The 20,981-nt window shown below is 39.5% G+C and overlaps 2 protein-coding genes and 1 long non-coding RNA gene across 3 annotated transcripts; 2 read left to right on the top strand and 1 right to left on the bottom strand.

The window, feature by feature from the left end:
* Positions 1-1,378: 1,378 nt before the first annotated feature.
* On the top strand, positions 1,379-3,477 carry LOC143862091 (PLASMODESMATA CALLOSE-BINDING PROTEIN 2-like). The gene is made up of 3 exons (XM_077373091.1): positions 1,379-1,848; positions 1,942-1,975; positions 3,139-3,477. The coding sequence occupies exons 1-3, from the start codon at positions 1,518-1,520 to the stop codon at positions 3,398-3,400; spliced, it is 627 nt and encodes a 208-aa protein (XP_077229206.1). The 5' UTR covers positions 1,379-1,517; the 3' UTR covers positions 3,401-3,477.
* A 2,828-nt stretch (positions 3,478-6,305) lies between these two features.
* On the bottom strand, positions 6,306-8,054 carry LOC143860083 (uncharacterized). The gene is made up of 3 exons (XR_013239575.1): positions 7,918-8,054; positions 6,886-6,951; positions 6,306-6,547 (listed from the first exon to the last, which is right to left on the bottom strand). It is a non-coding gene; the product is annotated as an uncharacterized LOC143860083 (long non-coding RNA).
* A 285-nt stretch (positions 8,055-8,339) lies between these two features.
* Positions 8,340-19,721, top strand: LOC143860722 (GPI transamidase component Gpi16 subunit family protein). The gene is made up of 5 exons (XM_077371515.1): positions 8,340-8,746; positions 10,014-11,273; positions 12,299-12,448; positions 12,592-12,772; positions 19,423-19,721. The coding sequence occupies exons 1-5, from the start codon at positions 8,510-8,512 to the stop codon at positions 19,614-19,616; spliced, it is 2,022 nt and encodes a 673-aa protein (XP_077227630.1). The 5' UTR covers positions 8,340-8,509; the 3' UTR covers positions 19,617-19,721.
* The last annotated feature ends 1,260 nt before the right edge of the window (positions 19,722-20,981 follow it).

Below are 20,981 nucleotides of genomic sequence, written 5' to 3'. Positions count from 1 at the left end.
GAAAACCAGGCCCGAGATCAAACCTGAAAAGTTGCCGGTTCCATCCGAGATGGTTCGGACTGGGTTGGTTTTATGAAAAAAGGAAATGTCATATTCGACCCCATTTTCTTCTCCAAGCCTACTCTTTTTGACTTTTTAGCTACAAAGGGGTAGTCCGTGAGGAAAGGGGATGAATATATCGCTTACAGAAAGAAAAAAAAAAACCCCAAGAGGTAAGGAATGGAGAAGTTTCCTCCTTGTACGCCACAGAGCGGTGCCTCTTTGGGTATGTTTGGATGGCATGGACTCATAGAGCAGTAGAATAAGTAGTCAAAAGGGAGGTAGCAAGCATTGGATTTGCCTAGAATTAGATTGGAGAATAGTGGTAAGTAGTGTTTGGTTGAGCGGCAGAGAGTTAGAGAGAAGGGGTTGCCCATGTCATTTTGACAGACACAATAATACAACCGAGGTGAATGGGTATTTTTTGGGTAGGTTAGCTGGTATTGAACATCCGACCACAGGGTTGAAGAACCAAGTCTTCACCACTGAGCTAGTCTTTATATGCATTAGTCTTTATCATTGAATGGAGATGGGCATGAGTATGAGAGAGAGAGAGAGAGAGAGAGAGAGAGAGAGAGAGAGAGAGAGAGAGAGAGTTCTGGTAAGGTAAAAAAAATCATTTGCTTATGAAATTATGTATTGGGCCGTGAAAAAGATTCAACAAAACACAAACAACGGGGTGGGGGTGAACTTACCTTGCCTTCTATTATTTAATGAACTATCAAAGCCTCTTACAATTCCCAAAAGCTTTCAGCAGCCAATTGAAAGAGAAAAGACACCACCCCATTATCAGAACGTAGCCATATTACCTAGTAAGTATAAACATGGGATTTGCTAGGGACTTTGGCGGAAAGGCATTTCGCCCTGGCTGTTGCATGAGATATCAGCATCAGAGGTGGCTACTCTCTCATGCAACAGCCAGCACCGAGATGCCTTTAGGGGAAGTCCCTACAAAATCCCATTCCTTCCGTAGCAAAACATGTCACATGATTCATACATTCTCTCGCACACAGTGCTCGAGCCCATCCACTGGACCCACTTCATTTAGCTTGGGCCCATTGGGAATATTTATGTGACATTTTCCACCTAAAGATAAAAAGATCGGGCTGCAACTTTTTAAAAGAAACCCTATTTATTAAAGGGATACTAATATTGGCACTGCCATGTTTAATAACTGCACAAACTCGGCTTGTCATTTCCTCTTTATTTGGCTACATTTTTTGGGGACCTATGATAAGTAATTATGACAGCTGTTTAAATTATAAAAGACAAGATAAGTTAGTGCGATTATAAAAACCTGTCAGTGCCCATATAAGTTGCCTTATTTAAAACAGCTGGAACGGTGCAGTACTGAAAAGAAATCTGAAAGCCTGCTTCCTCACTCCCTCTGTCTTAGTTACACAGAGAGCAGCTTTTCCTTTAAAAATCTTTTACTACTTTTCCCCTACTCTATCTTTGACTGGACCGAGTAGTGCGCCATGGGTTGTGCATTGGTGGGTGTGGTCCGAGCCCAAGCGGTGAGAAGGGTGGTGCTACTGCTTCTGATAGCGTTGGTTGGAAACGTAGAAGCTTCAAACTGGTGCGTGTGTCGCAGCAACGTGACCGAGAAGGCGTTACAAACCGCGTTGGACTACGCATGCTGGGCTGGTGCTGATTGCACCCCCATCCAAGCGAACGGTCTATGTTACCTACCCAATACCCTTCAAGCCCATGCCTCTTATGCTTTTAACAGTTATTATCAAAGGAAGGCCATGGCTCCTGGTTCTTGTGATTTCTCTGGCACTGCTTCTGTTTCCATGACCGACCCTAGTAAGTTTTTTTCTTGCTGCCATTTTCATTTTTTTTTTTTTTTTTTTTTGGGGTTTCATGGACTAAAATGTGTTTTTTTTTTGTTTTGCTTAGGCTATGGATCTTGTGTGTACCCATCATCTCCAAGGTATGTGCTTTTGTTTTTCATTTTGTGTTATACTTTAGTTGTGTGTACGCTCGTCTCTCTCTCTCTCTCTCTCTCTCTCCTCCTCCTTCTTCTTCTTCTTCACCTCCTCCTCATCCAGTCACAGAGCTGAAAAATGTGTTCTTTGCTCTTTATTTTTGTTTTGCTTTTTTTTTACTAATATGGAGCTAGAAAATGATTTATTTTACCTTTTATGGCGTGATAAATCGACCCCCGTACAGGGCAGTGGAGAGAGAGAGAGAGATGGGGGTCGATTTAAGATATTAGGGGGTCCATCCTGCCCTTTTTTTCAATCTTTGTAGTTCACTGACTCACTCTCGTTTTTAAATAAAATAATATACTTTGGGTCTGAAATGGAATCTTCTAAAAACTTTGGTGATGATATTTTCACCCCCTGCAGTAGTTGCACACCCCCTGATAAAGTGATTTAACATAAAGTTTCCCACTTTTCAAGTCAAATTAGGTTATAAGGGGGGGTGTGCATGTAATGCAGGGGGATGAAAATATCATCTCATCTTATTTGTTTTCAGCCAGTTTTGCTCTCTCTCTCTCTCTCTCTCTCTCTCTCTCTCTCTCTCTCATAAAATAATATTCTGTTTTTTGTTTTTCAGCCAGCTCGAGATAATATTTGAGCAAACGAACTAAATAAAAAAATGAGTTCGATTTTTCTATATAAGCCATATCTCTGCAAGTCTCCGCCTTCCCATCTGCTTGGTGTTTCATATTTTTCTTTCTCTGACAGTGGATTTTTCTTCAGTGAGAAAATCTTATTTCTCAAAAAAAAAAAAAAAAAAAAAAAGGGAAATTTTCTTCCTGACAACGAAAATGGACGGCTTGGATCATCCTATAAAGTGGGCCCCACTCTATCTTTTTTAAAAAATAGACTTAACGCCCACACACCATGCCAAGAAAAGATAGTAGAATGATGCCATTTCGCTTTCCCTTTCCTAAGAATGGTAGCCACGCACTATTCATTTACTTTCTTTTCTGCCACTAACTTTTTTAGATTACAGCCTTTGAGTTTCCTAATAAACTAAGAAGAATGGGAAGGTAACCATGATTTTTTTCTCCTACAGTTTAATAATCTCTTAAACAGTTTCTAATTTTCATGTCTCATGATTTGATACTGCCACCCAAATTTGCAGCAATGCTGGAGGATTGGTGATGACACCACCCAATACTCCCATTCCTAACACTCCAAACACGCCGGTGACAACCGGCATCGGCGGTGGTGGCAATGGCACTGGTGTTGGTGGTGGCACCATTGGTGGTGGAAACGGTGTTGGAGGGTTTACTCCTTTGGGCCCTACAGTCCCAGACAACAACTCTAAAGCCTATTCTCTGAAATTTTGTGCCTTACCCTTCTGTCTCATTTTTCTTCTTCCTCTTCTATTCACACCCATCTGAACTAAGTTTCATAAGATTTATAGAGAAGCTTCAGTTTTGTTCTTTCCTCCTTAAATATGTATTGGTGTTGCTGTTGAGAGCTTTTTCTAACTGTTATTAGGAGAGAAAAGGGTGGAGAGATGAATGCATTGGAGGCATTGTACTCTAGATTTCAACCTATTTTAAGTTTTGAGATGGGTGTAATTGAAGAAGCTATTAAGAAATTTTATTGGCACATGGCAGTAAAGTAAAAAATGGGGTCCAGCACTTTGGTGATCCAAACTATTTGTCTTGTGGGCCCTCTAATGGGTGGGCCATACATCATTATCTCCTGCATTGGGCAATTTTACCCCTTTGATTTCTGGACCACAACAAGAAAATGGGTTATCACCAACATTCTTTTACTGGCGTTTTACAAAAGCGTCCATTAAATAGTCTATATTACTAAATATATGGACGTTCATAAATAGAACACTGGTGAAGGGTTATTCCCATGCCACTAACGTCTCCCGCCCTAAAAACTATACCATATGTATTCACCGATGTTTTGTGAGCGTCACTAAAAGTGTTTTTTCATCAAAACATGTGCAGACCATGGATTATCCAAACCGTTCATTAGTTGGCCCTGACGTAGATAGGGTGTGTACAGAAAATCTCTATCCGTAGGATGATCCTAACCCTCAGATTTGTGCCGTCAATTTCAAACGTCCACATATCAGAGGGTTAGGATCATCCTATGGGGAAGATTATCTGGGCACACCCTATCTACGTCAGGCCCCAACTAATGAATGGTTTGGATCACCCAAACAATGTGGTTTCCACTGCATTTTTAGGCTGAACATGCGTGCACAGCCTTGTCCACCGTATAATTTCTCCTTGTGGCCCAACTAATAAAAGGTTTGGATCATCCAAAAAATGTGGTCCACTGCAATTTTGGGCCTGTGAGAGAGATTTGAGAAAGCAGGATTTCAGATGAGGGTGAGAAGTGGCTAAAAATCAGGAATTTTTTTTTTATTTCCTAATTTGAGTAGAGTTTTTTATTTCCTGATTTGAGGTCAGGTCCTATTTTGACTTTTGAGTAGAGTTTTCTATTTCCTGATTTTTAGCCTATTCTCACCATCATCCCAGTAGTGACCTCTCAAACTCATGGTAGCCAATCATGCCCTTGGAGTAATGACAAGTAGGGTTTAGTTGTCAACTGCAGTAGTTTTATGGTGTGGAGTATCATTACCAAAATAAGAAGGTACTAGTGGTGTTATGAGAGAGAGGTCTCTTTTTGGTAGTTTTTTGCTAGTAGAGTCTTGGTGTGCCTATGGATAGACGAAGAAGAGAAGAGGATAAGACAAGTAGTTTCTTAGTAGTTTGAATTTAAACTATCATTTTAAACACTGCTAGAAGATGAGATGGCACCTCAAAGGCGGTCAAAAAATATAGTAAACCCAGGAATTGTGCAACCAAACATTCTCTTAAATTTTGAAATCCCGCTTCCTAGATTTCAAAAACATCATTATTGATTTTACGCAATCACCCCTAAACCACACCCATCTCGGTTTTGTTTTCCAGCAGCACTAACCATACCCGACCCACTCCGCGCCCGCCCCTTGGAGATGCTGAAAACGCGTCTACACAGGGAGAGGAGAAATCCACATATATAGACCAGTAACTTTTCCTTCTTTCCGATGTGGGATCTTTCAATCCACCCCTCTTAGGGCCCAGCGTCTCCGCTGGTACACCGTGTTGGATGGGAGGTCCCGCTCTGATACCATTATGTCACGCCCCGACCCCACTGTGTAGATATTGTCCGGTTCTGGGTCATCTACCCTCCCCGGTTTTGTTTTCCAGCAGCACTAACCGCCCGACCCGTAAGCCCAAGGGGATTCGAACTCGCTTTGATGGGGAGCATATTCATGACTTTAAGCCAAAAAGCCACACCCGTACGGGTTAAAAAATGAACATTAGTGTCATGACAACTTTTTACAAAAATGACCCAAGAAATCATTGTTATTGTTTTCAAGTTTTACAATCCATTTTTAGAACCTAGAGTTTTTCTTACAAGGATTTTTAAGAACCTAATTTTTTAACCTGCACCCTTCCTCTAATTTAACAAGGGGAGTGATATTTTCTCCCCTCCGACGGATAAAATCCCTAACTTTAACATTATTCGTTAAGTTTTAAAGGCAAAGAAAATGGTGATGATATTTTCACCCCCTTGCAGTGCTTGCACACCCACTTGTAACGTGATCTGACATAAAGTTGCCCACTTTTCACGTCAAATCAGCATATAAGGGGGTGTGCACGTAATGCAGGGGGTGAAAATATCATCTCCCCAAAGAAAAACGTTCAAGGGGGGTTAATTTATCCTCAAAGCAGTGAACCATTCTCACAGAAAACCGTTAGGCTCTGTTCACTTGTTTTCCCCGGAAAGGAAAGGAAAATGTTTCCAGGGAATCTGACGTGGCAAAAAGGAAAAGGAATCCAGGGAAACTGTGAAGGAAAAGGTTTCCTGCGCGTGTTCACGTGGCCAGGAAATCCTCGGAAAGGTGCAGGAAAAGGTTTCCTTCGCTCGTTCACTTGCCAATTACACGGTGGTGGGAAACATAAACATAAAAACCCATTTTAATCCTACCTAGTGGTTAGAGATTCGATCCCAGCTTACCTACCAAAAAAAATGTAGTATAAATGATTAAATGAACCCAAGGCTAATAGCTTAAGCTTTTGGAGCAATTGTTCGTTATTTTTTTATCTAAATGTGGAGTAACTGTTTGTTACACAACATTTATGTATTCAATCATCGAAAGAGTGGGGAGAAAGCTACTCACCCTCGAAGAAGAAGAGTTACCTACTCTTATCAAGGCAATCCTAAGTAATCTCCCTAAATAGTGGATTGTGTCTTCGAGTAGGGCCATGTTTCTGAAAATGGCCACAAAACTGCGGAAGCAGCGAACATCCATACGAAGCAGAGCGACACAGTGGTTCTCTGCCTGTGTGATACGTGTAACATAATCCCTGTGGGTTAGGTACCCTGATTCGTAAGGGGCTCTTGTCCTATTCTGCACTTGGTTTTGTCTAATCCTAAGTAATATTGCAGTCGCCGCAGCCATAACTACCGCTGCAGCTCGAATAATAACCATCCTCCTATTTGTTGCTTCTTGCGGCATGATGGTAGCCCTACAACAGAAATTTTTCATTTCATTAACTCCCACAATCTCCTTTCAGACAAAACACCCAAGCTCCCAACCACAAAACACCCAATCTCCCAACCACCCATAATCACCCATTCAAACATGGACCACATCGAAAGCAATCCCAACCAAGAAACATAAGAAGCCCCAAACAGATGAAATATGTGAGAGATGTTATATTCAAAAAAAGACAGTCTGCCAAAAAAAAAAGATGAAATATGTGAGAGATGTTATATTCAATAACGGAGAAGCAAGGGAGAAATTAATCTCCCATTACGTCGAAGCCTAACAAAAACATATAGCATGTGAAGCAAGGGAGCTTACATCTTTTACTCTGTAGCAAATGTGACTGAAGCGTGCACGGGTGAGATCGACGAAAAACCTCTGCTTCTGACCAAAAAAACAAAGCCAAAAGTATCAGAGATCGATCATAACCCAAATACATTTTCACATTTACATCTCCTTCGAACTCCATAACAAGTGAAAATCCAACAGTTTAAATGTATTGGGTTTCATCAGATTCCAGTTGTGATGAAACCCAGTTCATCATTCGAACCCACATTTAGAACAAAATGCTCAAAATCTGTAGAAAAACACATCATATATGAACATAAAAAAACAAAAACAGGGGTTTTTGTCCCAACACAAAATAATGAGATAGATGAACAAAATCAGAAAGAGGGGTTTTGTTTATTGTGAAAAATGAACCCACATTAACAACAGAATAATGAGAACATGAACCCACATTTAGAACAGAATACTCAAAATCTGTACAAAAACAGTAATGAGAAAGATGAAGAAAGCAGTCCTTGCCCAAGGAAAAAATCACACAAATCCTTCACCCCTTTCGACCAAAAAATGGGAAAAAAATAAGAGAAAGCTATGTCTGAAACTTGCATTAGCCATGAAAACTAACAAAAAAAAAAAAGGTTCTTTCGTTTGCACCTCAAATCCCTCAAACCCACCTCAACCCAAAAGACCATCCCTCGGACCACGGCAAATAAAATTTTCGCCGGAGGGGGGTTTCGCTGGTAGCACGACAGAGGAGAAGGAGAGAGAGGAGAGGTTTAGAGAGGGGGGTTTGCAAACACAAAAAAAGAAAAAACAGAGGAGAAGGAGAAGGAGAACAAGAGAGAGGAGAGGTTGAGAAAGGGGGTTTGCAAAAAGAAAAAAAAACAAAGGAGAAGGAGAAGGAGAAGGAGAGAGAGGAGAGGTTGAGAGGGGGGTTTGTAAAAATTAAAAAAAACAGAGGAGAAGGAGAGGGAGAACGAGAGAGAGGAGAGGTTGAGAGAGGGGGTTTGCAAAAAGAAAAAGAAAAACAGAGGAGAAGGAGAAAAAGCCGAGAGGAGGGAGTACCTTTTATGGGATGGGGTGTTCGTCGGAGGGGGTTTTTCGCCGGGAGCACGACGGAGACGGCGAAGGAGAGAAACGGCGAAGAAGACGAGCTTTTTGGCAGACAAAAACGTAGAAGCTCTCGTCTCTCCTTTTTCTGCTTTCCCTGGAAAATAAATCCGATATATTATGTCGGAAAAAGAATCCCGATGGAGAGGGAAAAACCCCATTTCCACCTAATATTTTGATTTATTTAATCAATTCCACATCTGATATTATCTTTTCCCTGGAAAGCAAGTGAACACCAGAATTATGTCTTGTCAAGGAAAAAAGAGGCAGTTTTCCAGGGATTTGCTTTCCAGGGAACGCAAGTAAACAGAGCCTTAGGGAATATCATTTAATAACCAGATGTGTGTCGTTATCAAAACGATAGAGTTCGAAGATAAACTTCCTTCGCCAAATCAAAACAAAGTCAGCCTTCGATAACAACACGCGCGGCAACACGCATCCTATTCCTCCCTCTTCCTTCATCAAACTCTCCTTCATTTCAAATCTTCACGCTCGAAGGTTTAATGGCAGATCCTTTTCGATCACAAACTCCCCAACTCATCCATTAATGGCGTCTCGATATTCAATCATCTTCCTTCTTCTTCTGCTTGCTCACGGTTTTCTCGTTCCGATCTTCGCCGAATCGAATGAAGGAGAAAGAGAAGAAGAGTTCTCAGAGGAATTACTTCTTAAACCCTTGCCCGATCGGAAGGTTCTAGCTCATTTCCATTTCAATAGCAGAGCTCCTCCCACCAAGATCTATGGCCACCATCACCGTCTGTTCCCCAAGGCCATTTATCAGCTGGTATACTTTTTTTTTTTCTCTAAAATTAGTGTTCCCATTTTTTAGGGTTTTGTTTCAGGCAAAAAGTAGTATGATATTGGAATTTTTTTTTTCTTGTTCTGGATTTGTTGATTGGAATTAGAGGGACGAGATCTTTTAGGTTTTAGGGCTTAAAGGGCTCAGACTCGGGAGTCGACTCGGTCAGGCCTGACTCGGGCGATTTCCGAAAATTCCCTTTGTATCTTGATGGATGTGCGAAATTGCTTTGAATTTGTGCTGTGTATGACTAACTATATACAGTGCCATATGATTTAGTTTCTGCTATCTCCTTATTAGATGGAAAAGGAAAGGGTATTTTGGGTCTATTGAACTTTTTGCACATTATCATGTGTTTCTTTGACTACACATTCCTTGGTCTATCTATTTAATTACCTCATTTTTTACTGCTCATTTGAAAAATCCTTAGTGCTATAGCCAATTGGTCTGTAATATTCTCACCAACATCAAATGATCACATTTAAATGGTGAGCAAGAGTGGGCCTACTCCGCTAGCATGTGGTGGACCCCACATCGATATGATCTTAATCACACATGGGTGGTGATGAGTGCCGGCATCGATTATTTTTGTGTATACACTATACTATTGCTTTTGGGAAATGATATTGAAACTCCAATGTTTTGATAAGATGCGCAAAACAGCTAATCGTCTAGCATTTAAAGGGCTGTCAGAAGGATTTTACAGTTCTCAAAAAGCTCTTATAAGCCCTTTAAATACTAAACGACAAGATGCTGCGTGCATCTTATCAAAACAATGGAGTGCTGAAATCATTTCCCTTGCTTTTTTTCTTTTTTCTTTTTAAGCTTGTGAGGATGAATCTAGCTTTTTCTTATCTTCAGACTCTATATTTAAGGGTGTTGTCTTATGTTACCAACATTTCCGTGGTCAGTTTGAGAACTTCAAAATCACCACAATCAATGTACATGTTCACCGCCATTATGCAATTCAAATTAGATGGTGATCAAGGGTAGGAGTGTATGAACAATTATTTGGTTTAACCGGTACTCTTTTTCCTGAACCCGGTTTGCAACAGTGAGCTTAGCTTTTCATCTCCACAACTTTGGATGATTAAAAATATTCGGTAGTTTTTTATGAGAGGATTGGATGTTGAATTAAATCATCTTTGGGCCAAATTCTTGTGGGTCTGTTATAAACAAAGGTGGTGCTTTTCATGATGCTTGGCAAAACTGCACTTTCAGTAACTTTATTACGGGTATGATGTTTAACCAGGTCCAGAAATTTCGAATTCGGGAAATGGAGTTGTCATTCACACAAGGTCGTTGGAACTACGAACGCTGGGGAGGGTTTGATCCCTTGTCGAGTGGCAATGCCAAGCCCCCTGGAGTTGAACTTTGGGCTGTCTTTGATGTCCCACTCGATCAGGTGGACGCAACCTGGAAGAATTTGACTCATTCTCTTTCGGGTCTGTTCTGTGCTTCGATCAATTTCTTAGAGTCATCTACTTCTTATTCTGCTCCAGATTGGGGTTTTCGATCACATTCTGGAAGTCTCAGATATGGTGCATTGCCCCGAGAAGCCGTTTGCACTGAGAATCTCACCCCCTGGTTGAAGCTGCTTCCTTGCCGTGACAAAGCGGGGCTTGCTGCGATGATGGACAGGCCATCTATTTATCGAGGATTTTATCATTCACAACGGCTGCGATTAGTTTCGACTGAATTTGGTTTGGTAGAGGGCTCGGAAACTGGCACAGTACTTGAACAGACGCTGACCGTTGTGCTCCAACCCAGTGTTCGAAAAATTAGCTTGGATTATTCTAGTGAGAGGCCATTGCAACCAAGTTGGACTATTAGCTCTCTGTTTGGAAAGAAGGTTACTGGACAATGTGTTCTTGCAAAATCTAGCACTGTATTCCTTGAACTAGAAAGGGGTTTAGTTACTGAACTTGAGAAATTGGGAACTGATAATGGATTTTTTGGGTCTGATGGTACATTCTCCGAAAATTCATTGTACCAACCGAGTTTCGAATTGTCCGTTACCCCAGACAGGCTTATTAGAGAAGTGAATAACTTGCGTGGACAGAGCTCTTCTATTCTGTATGAGTTTTCTATGGAGAAATATGGTGACCATGAGCCTTTTGATTTAGGCTTTCATTGGAAGCTTCCGGTGGTTTGGTCATGTCTTCAAGCACCATTCCATGCAAGCAGGTTTTTGATGGGAAGTGGGAATGAAAGAGGTTCTGTCGCAATTTCTTTGAAATCTACACAGCCACATGAAGGAACCTCTTCGTTATTGAGTGGGGATGGGTGCGCACTGCGGGTTATATTTTTCCAAGTTGTGCCTTGGTATGTTAAAGTTTATTATCATACTCTTCAAATTTTCATAGATGGACAGCCCCGGCAAGTGTCAGATGTGATCGAGAAGATACATGTCTCGCCCTCAGAAGATAAGGTGTCACCTGGTGTGATGGAAATGGTGTTTGAACTTCCTTGCAGTACGCAGACGGCCACATTAACTGTAGAGTTTGACAAGGTATGTTCTAGCTTTTTTTTGTTATTATTTTGGCTTGATACAATTAATTAATATCTGTTTCTGTTATTAATACTTCATTATAGAAATTGGAAGACTAGGTTTTCTAATTTTTCATTTAATGAACTATCAAATGTTTTAGTTGGATATTGTTAATTGTCAAAAAATAACATACAAAACGAAAAAAGTATTTAGTATTAAGATGCTTTTTCTGCAAGAGTTGTGCTCTTGGGTCAAGTGCAGAAGAAGCTACATCTTGACTAAGTTGATATTAAATTAGCAAACCTCAACTCCTTTACATAGATAAGAGCCTTACACAACAAGTATACCTTCCTAAACTTGCTATACTTTCTTTTCTTGACATCCTAATCCGACTAAACTACCAACACTATTTTCACAACTATATCTCCAAGGGAGCAGCCACTTGATAAGTGATGTCCGGCCACAGCCTGCTTTATACCTCACAAAGGCATGCTCAATCTTTGCAATGGGCTATCTGTTGTCAAATCGAATGTAAACAATGCAAATTAAATCTTCCTGCAACTTTTATAGAAAATGAACAAATGAAAATGAATCCAGTAATGTTATCTAACGGATTCTAGTCATCCTGAATCCACTAGAACATGTCAGTTCAGTATCCTTCTTATCTAACCCAAGAAAATAAAAAGGACAGACCAATATCAATAAGGATGACATTCCATTCAAAAAATAAAAATAAAATAAGGATGATATTTTATTGTGATATCCCTACATGAAATTTATATTTAAGTGAAATGGAATATTCTTAGGAGGACTAGTTATAGTTTCATAACCAAAGTTCATTTTCTTTGTTTTCTCTCTCTTTTGAATGGCTAAGTTCATTTTCTTGTTATAAAAACAAAAGTTTATAAAGAAAACAACAACAGGTATCTTCAAAATAATTGTCAATGCAATGAAGGAACGCATCGAACCTGAACATTTGATCGGAATTCTTCTTAAGTTCAAATGGTGCAAGTTGAATAATCAACTGAGTTGAAATATTATTGCAGGGATTTCTACACATCGATGAATACCCACCAGATGCTAATCAGGGATTTGATATTCCATCAGCTCTGATTAGTTTTCCTGACTTTCACTCAAGCGAGCATTTTCTCAAGGAGAACTCCTCAAGCAAGTCACCATTGTTACTTAAGCTTCAGGTATGACTCTAGGCATGTTGGTTGTTTTTGAGCTGATACGTTGGAGGTGACGCTTTTGTTGGACACCTCAAACTCTTTTGAGATATGTGAATCATGGAATGTTGCCTATTTCTTTTTCTTGATAATCTTTATTCTTTCTGCAGGAAAGGAATCCTGTGCAGTCTTACATGGAAGTATTGCTTGTCCCCTTAACTACTCCCGATTTTAGCATGCCTTACAATGTTATCACGTTTACATGCACTGTGTTGGCCTTATATTTTGGTTCACTTCTCAATGTTTTACGAAGGCGGGTTGGTGAGGAGGAAAGATTCTTAAAAAGCAAAGGTAATTCTATATTGCTCTTTCTTTTTCAAATTTTCTGTTTTATATTTGAAAGAGGTGTCTTAAATTTTATTGCAGTGCAAGAATCGTGGAAAATCATCATAATTAAAAGCCTCGTTTTAGTTTTAGTCCTTACTTTTATAAGTAATTCAGACTTCTGAAAAACTTTCGCCGTTTAAGTAGGACTACTGACTTTCGATTAAAGTAATCAATGCCGAAAAAAGTCACCAAGTTGACTCGAACCTTGGCCATACCAATTTGGTTTCAGGCCAAGTCAGAGTTACAAATCTTTGCTAACTCGATGGAATATCTTCCAGCCATTTTTCCTCAGTGGAGTCTTTAACAAATGAATGGGGTGGTGGTGTTCATTTTAAAGATAGCATCTGCGCTCGCACCAGTCCTACCCACCTAACACATCTTTTTCTCTTCGTTGCACTTTTTCTTATTCTTCTTTTCTTCCGATCTGCTTACCTTCTTCCATTTCCTCCCAGTTATCTTTGAACCTTTTTGTTTAATTGACTCATTTGCTTCCATCAATTCAACTCTCCAAGGCCTTGAGCGAGTGCCTAGTCAAAAACAACTTTTTGAGTGCCCACTGAACTGTTCTTTTACAAAGATTTAATTTTGTGCTGTGCCAGATGATTCAATGGATAACGCAGTCAATGTTATAACAAGAGTAATGGTATCCTTAAATGGAATATTAAATCGATGAAACTCATTTTGACTCTTGGTATTTCTTACCAAGACCAGGCATAGATATAGAATTGTAAACCTTACCCTCTACTATATATGGTTGTGGATACCTCTGCACTGTAGGCGATGAACTACTTCTCTTCTACATGAATCCTTCTGAACTGTAATGGCATCTTGATGATCAATATTCTATTTGTACATAAACCTTGTATATCGCAATAGCTTTCAAAAGCAGTAAAGTGCCATCATGCAAGCATCTTACAAGCCTCGCAGATGAAGAACCACCACAAGCCACCAATAGGCTGAGACCTGAGACCTAACACAATGCCACTACTTAAATCAATTTTGCTCACCACACCTATGAACTTAATTGACTGCAAACTGTTCATGCTTGGGTTCTGAGGGTAGTTTATTATGCTTGGGTTCTAAGGGTTTCGAGAATAGGGTGCAGAACGGTTTGCAGTCAAGTAGCATATGATAGGTTGATGAAGTTCACACACACACACACACACACACACACACACACACACACACACACACAAGGCTCGTCTAGTGTGGTTATGACTAAATATTGATCTTTTCGGCCTTTCCGTGCATATTGTCTCTAGGGAAGTTCTCCTACTAAAATGTAGTATTTTATCCCATATAAGCTTCATGGCACCTTCTCATGGAGTAAGAGTTGCTCCCAACTGACCCCACTCCTAAACGGAAGTTATAGATAATTTAGAACATGTCGGAGAAGCCTAGAGTTGTAGAGACACTTGAAGGCCCTAGAGAAGTCCTGACTACTTTTTTTAGTTTATATAAGCTAGAGTTGAAGAGATTCTAGGAGTATTCTAGAGTCTCCTTCGTATGTAGTTGTGGTGATAATATATAAGAGTGCGGAAGCCTTTAGAGAGTGTAGGATGTTCTAATGTTCTTTAGTATATTGGTGCTACATGGCACAATCTAAACCACACACACACATGTAATAATAAGAACAATAAATTGGAGAGAGTTCTTCATTTGGCATCATTTCTTTAGCATTGCAAAGAATAAATCATTAAGATGGAAATCTCAATAAAATATTTGGGGATCATAGCTTGCGAAAGAAACTTGCTTGTAATAATAATTTTCCATCAATACAACATTTGATGGCAATTTCAACTATAAATTGTGAGCATTTCCTTCCTTGTAATAATAGCTTGCTTCCCGCTTATCTCTTAAGCACTTCCTTATAGCGGTGTTCAATCGGTTATACCGAACCAAAATAACCGAAATTTGATAACTGAAATAATTTCGGTTATCAAATTTCGGAAACCGAAACCAAACCGAATTTTAAGAAAACCGAACCAAAACCGAACCGATTAAAAATTTGGTTATTTGGTTATAACCGAATAACCGAATAGTGATAGAAAAAGACAAACAAAATCCATTTGGACGGTTTGATAGGAGGGCTATGATCAATCTATCGAAATGGTTTTTTAGGCACAACCTATTGAAGTTGTGATCAATCAAATGGACGGTTTGGATCATCCTACGGAGTGCCCATACACCATTTTTTGAAAAAATAATGTTTATTTTTGGTTAATTTCGGTATTCGGTTAACCGAATTTTTTTCTCGAGATAACCGAAACCAAAACCGAATAACCGAATTAACCAAAAATAAAAACCGAAACCGAACCGAATTAGCAAAAAACCGAACCGAACCGACCGAATCAATTCGATTCGGTTATTCGGTTAAAACCGAATAATGAACACCCCTACTTCCTTAACATGTGTGAATTCAAATGTTCTTGGGGGTGTTGATGCATCCATCTAAGGCCAATTGGGAAGGCCGACTTGTGATAGTGTTGGGGTGTTGCATGAGTGTCGCATGGGTGTTAGGCAAGAGTTCCTTTAGGCCAAGGTTTTAAATCTCGATTTCGGTTTCGGTTTTGGTCATCAGCGAAACCGAAACGTTTCGGTTTCGGAACGAAATTTCGAATCAAATCTTGTAAAAATTTCACCGAAATTTCCGAAACGTTTCACCAAAATTTCCAAAATTTCGGGTGAAATTTTGTACTTCACCGAAACGTCCAAAATTTCACTGAAACGAAACGTTTCGGCCGAAATTTCCGAAACGTTTCGGCGAAGTTTGGTACTTTTCCGACTCAATGTGAATTTTGTTTCGTTTTCCACCGAAACCGAAATATTTCGGCCGAAACATTTCGGCCGAAACGTGCCGAAATTTAAAACCATGCTTTAGGCTCATAAAGGTTGGTGTTAAAGGGTTGAAAACTGAAACCTTCTGGAATAGAATCGCGCTCGATGTGCAGCAAAACGTCAAGATAAGATGAGAGAAACACAATCACACAAAGAACAAGAACAAGAACAAGAACAAGAACAAGAACAGAAGAGTTATGTGGTTCGAGCAAAGCCATTAAAAAAAAAAGATTTACGTGGTCCGACAGTGTGCCTACGTCCACCGGAGAGGATTTTCGCTGATCCTTTTTAGGGTTACAAAACTCTCCTTCTCGGCCAAGTAATCACAATGCAACACCTTACACCCATAACCCTAATATCCGTCTTATATATCAATGCCACTACATCAAGAAACTACTGAAATATCCTTTAGCACAGAACTGAAAATTAAATTTTCCTTCCGAGCATTGCCCCGGAAACCCTGCCGGGGATACTTTGGCCCATGTACTTATGAAAACCCCAATAGGGGCGCTCGACCTGCGGTGCACAAGAAGTATGTACCTCTGAAAACCCTGACAGGGGTGCACTCATGGCTCACCGACGTGTGCATGTCTCACATTAGTCTGTCAAGGTACTGAATAATGCCAGAATACATCAAAAAAATAGTAACACATGGGCAAGTTAGAACATTTCGTATCCCAACTGGACTTGAGGGTGTCCACAATGGATGGTGAGCCTCAAGAGCTCGGTCGGGGCAATGCTATTCCAGACCCTTGCTCATTTAACACTACATCCGGGCGCCGATGCAGCGTGTTGCTAAGAGGGTTACGCCCCAACAAATTTTCTATAGGATTCATTTTATATGAACTACATTTGAAATGTGGTGTATGAGTTGTGTATAAATCTTTATATCAAAAATACATGACAGTGCATATTATTAAGTGTTCGATGTTAAACCAATATGGCTGTGTTTCTCTTTTAACACAAATCTCCCCTTTAGTAAACTTTTGCCTCATCAGGTGCTGCAACCCTCCATGGTTATAGATTAGCCTAATTACCATCCAAGCTCTATCTAATGGTGTTAGCAATAATTTGGAACTTATCAAGCTTAGCCATGTTTTGTGGCATAAGATCTATGCAATGGGCCTAGGTTTTCTAGCATAAGATCTATGCAATGGGCCGAACACAGGGTGTATTAGTAATTTCCATACTTTTACCTCCAACTTTGTCCTTGCAGCTCTGTTACTAGGCTCATTATTAGTTACAAACTGTACAATATTCTCTGAACCCACTTCTGCAACAGTGATATAAAAATGCCAAATAAAACATCGGTATTCTTTTTTATCCCTGACGTATCCACAAATCTAATAAAAATATCCCGTTCAGGGCAAAATATCAAGAAGGTAATTAATAGACGTTATTTTTTTGTGATGTAGCCTAGAAGCTCAAATCTAGACATATCTGGTACAAATAGAAAAACAAGGTAATTTGTAAACAAAAAGTTAGCAAACTCCGGGCAAAATAAAAAAATAAAAATCAAAATAGGTGGTTTCGGCTGTTCGACAAGTTTGGGGGAAACGGGAATCGAAAGCGGGAATCGAAGGCTCCTAGGGAAGAATCCTGCTGAAGGTTGCCAGAGCTGGAATCGAAAGCGGGAATCGAAGGCTCCCAGGGAAGAATCCTGCTTCCTTGGAAAAAACCCACATAAATTTCAATTTCTAATTTTTTTTCCACGATTACAAGCAGTACCCCACTTTCCATAACCGTAAGACTGATCCTGGACATTTATTTTCTTTAAATCACAGCCCCTCCAATTAGAAATAAAGACTAACTTATTAAAAGTACTTAAGTGATAGGACCCACGCCTATGAATGTCTAGAAGCCAGTTTAAAACCCTTCAATTACATGGTTTCTAACATGGTTTCTTTCCCTTGCAAAAAATATAGTTTACTAGATTCCATTAAATGAAAGTATGGCACAGAAAGTGTTCTTTTGATACTTTTGAACTTCTTCCCCTTGCAAAAAATGTATGTCTCTTTTTATCAGTTTCTGTTTGATAACTTAGAAGGGGATTGAGAGTTGGTCTTTTGAATTTTTATTTTAACACTGCCAAGTCAATGAAGAGCTCACTAACTTAACAAACAGTAAGATGATTCAACTTGGTGATCATCACTCAGGTTTTTTTTTTACAGCATTGAACTTGTTAACTAGAGCCATCCAAACCTAGTTGACATGTTCAGGTTCCAAGTCAGTGAGTTTTGGATTTTGCTTCTAGTTGGGCTTTCATATTTAGCAGCTTTATATCCTTGGGTGTAAGATTTACAGGAAAGATGTTGCATGCTAGTTCTTATTGAACTTATATCCAATATTAACCATTTTTGCTCTTATAACAAATGTGGTGTAATATTATAGAGGAAAGCCCAAGTCAACCTTAATCTCATGTAACCTTTTCTAAAAGTAGATCTAATCTAACCTTCCCATGTATCTCGGATTTCACAGTTAGGGCTAATCTAGTTGATAACAATTAGATCAAATTAATTCGATTGTTTGATCTCAAGGTCAATACTCCTTAGAAATCCAATTGTTTCGATTTATCCAATCTAACTGATGGATCTTAGATCCGATCCGTTCAGATTGCTCAGATCAATGCTCTTAGTAAACCTCTTTAATAAAATTGACAATCCAAATTGGAGAAATCACACAAATGAGACTTCTTGAAATTTGAACAAAAAGAGGAGAGAATCATAGAGATTTATCTTTAGACGATCTAGGAAGAATAAATTCAGGGCATCATAACTCTGGAACCAGAGGCCCCACACCAACGGGCGATCAAGACGCTACATCATGATCAAGAAGAGAATTATTTTATCTTGTAAGCAAAGCTTGTTTATTCATAACATAGCACATCATGTAAAAGAAACCTTGAGGCCTATGTATATAGAGAAAAGAGGTTTTAGAGAATTCCAAAATCTACAAAATATCCCTGCTTTTGACAAAAATACCTTCCACCTAAAGCTCTATGCAAAACTCTATGAATAGTGACATGAATAATGTCATGGATCAAAGCGAATTAAGTGAAACATAGTACGTAACGAAGATACCTATTATAACACTATCACTTAAAACCTTATAAAAAAGGGATTTGCTAGCGTCCATCGCAGAAGGCCTTTTGCGGATGGTTTGTTGCATCTGATAGCAGCCACAGAGGCTCACTTTTCAGCAGATTTTGTTTTCATTCAGGAGGTCGCTGCTCTCAGATGCAACAGACCACCTGCGAAATGCCTTCTGTGATGGACGCTAGCAAATCCCTATAAAATAAAACTCAATTAAAACCTTATAACTAAAATAAAAAGAAACTTTGGTACTAATGATGGGTGTGGTTATCCTATTAATTCCTTGATTATTGTGAAGGATGGTATCCATCAATCCACCTTTCAAGAGTGTTCAGTACCTGCCTCAAAACACTATCTCTTTGGGAAAAAATAAACTAATATCTTTCAAACAACTTCCCATTTATGCATTTAGCAATAACCTAGGAAATGAGGTTGGGCACTTTAATTATCAGATATACACGGAGCTTTTATTCCAGAATACACACAATTGCCTTGATTGTCTTGAGAACTTACTTGATTTGAACTTTCCCTATCCAGTTTATACAAGTAGCAACACTCATTACAACATGCTTTATCATTTGATTTGGTTATATCGTGCTATTTCTTCTACGTTCTTTACTTCCTGCACCTTGGCCAGAAGTGAAAAAGCCTCTGAGGGTGTTTATATATATATTTTTGTCACAGCTGCCATGAGGCGTGGGTTGATTCCACAGCTCCTATCAAAGTTGTCTGCCAAGTTACGAGGTAAGCCACAAGATCCACCCCAATCAGAGTCTTCATCGCCATCTCTTTTTAGTGCAAAGCTAGTATTCAAAGTCATATTAGTGGCCGCAGTTGCTATTGGTTGCCATTATTATTTGAACGATCATCAAGGCTAGTTTGATAAGGTGCAGCCCTTTGTATCATCAAATTTTGTAATTTTTATAAGTATCAAATGATGCCATGTTAGATTGTGATTCAATTTTGGGCCCTGTTTGGGTTAACAGTGGTTGCTGAGGATTAGTCCAAGGAAATTTGCGCTCGCACAGGTATGATTGTTATCAATCAGCTTACTAGATTCTGGAATGAGGTAAAAATGGGTAAACAGAAAAGATTGATTTCAATATAGAGATAACAGATTGATGAACATGGAGTTCTTATATGGTGTAGGTGTGTAGTTGTGGCAGGGTTCCGCCCTTGATATTTGAAACTACAGCCGGCTTTATAAGCTTGGATCAAACACCAAGTGTGGTATCTATTAGGGTTGCAACTCAGGTCATGCGAGTCTGGTTTTCCAGAACCCTAACCTACCCGAGAAACTATCTCGGTTCGGTTTGTCTCTGTTTTTTTTATGAGAAAACCCGAGATTCATACCCAACGCTATCCGAGAAAGTTTCTCGGGTTGGGTCAGGATTTTTTTTTTGCAAGATGAGTGTAACTCCAAAATTAATTATGCGTTGTCTCATCGTCCCTGTCGATTACGATGGCAAAAACATTTTGGTTCTTGCTCGGGAGGTTGTCACACATAAATTTTTCCTTTCAAGTAGTTTTTGCTTCTTTTCCTTCACTCTTTACTTTAGAAGGCAAAAGATTTTTGTGTTGCTATAAACCCAGTGTCCACACTTTGTTTTTTGTAGAAAAAATGCATAATATTTATTTTGACTACTGATTAAAGTTCTTTAAAATGATAATCGAATTAGTTTTGGATTAGCACCCATCTTGCTTCAAAGTTAGAAATACATCAACAGTCTTGGGTTGGGTCGGGTTTTTTTTTCCTTCTTCAATCCCTAATCCGACTTGGGATTTGGTCGGGTTTTCCAGCTCGAAAATCGACCCAACCCAAGGTGCATGATTTCTGAACCCGGCCAAGGGTATTTTCGGGTCAGGTCGTTGCGGGTTCGGTGAAAACTGACCCAAGTTGCAACCCTATAGCACCTATGTCGTACCCCATTACGTTCAGCTACGCACATACACAGTATAATTTTGCGATGGACATGATACTAACAGAAGAGCTTTTTCTGCGCAATGCTTTTGTCATCCTCATCCCCCAAACCACAAATCCAGAGATAGGACCGCACGAATCCCAATCGAATTGGTATGTGTTCAACTGTTCATCAAGCATGGTTGTGAATTCAGATGAACTGGTTTCTCAATATGGTGACTCTACTAGGGTGGGCTATTGACCATGATACAAAATCTCACAGAAAACAATTCTAACTATACGATCAGAAGTTTATTTTCGTGGATTGATGTCAGCTTCGGAT

Source organism: Tasmannia lanceolata, unplaced genomic scaffold (genome assembly GCF_043159265.1).
Source record: "Tasmannia lanceolata isolate RefF3 unplaced genomic scaffold, GAP_Taslan_0.1 ptg000037l, whole genome shotgun sequence".
Lineage (NCBI taxonomy): Eukaryota > Viridiplantae > Streptophyta > Magnoliopsida > Canellales > Winteraceae > Tasmannia > Tasmannia lanceolata.
This window is presented reverse-complemented; position numbering and strand designations above follow the sequence as displayed.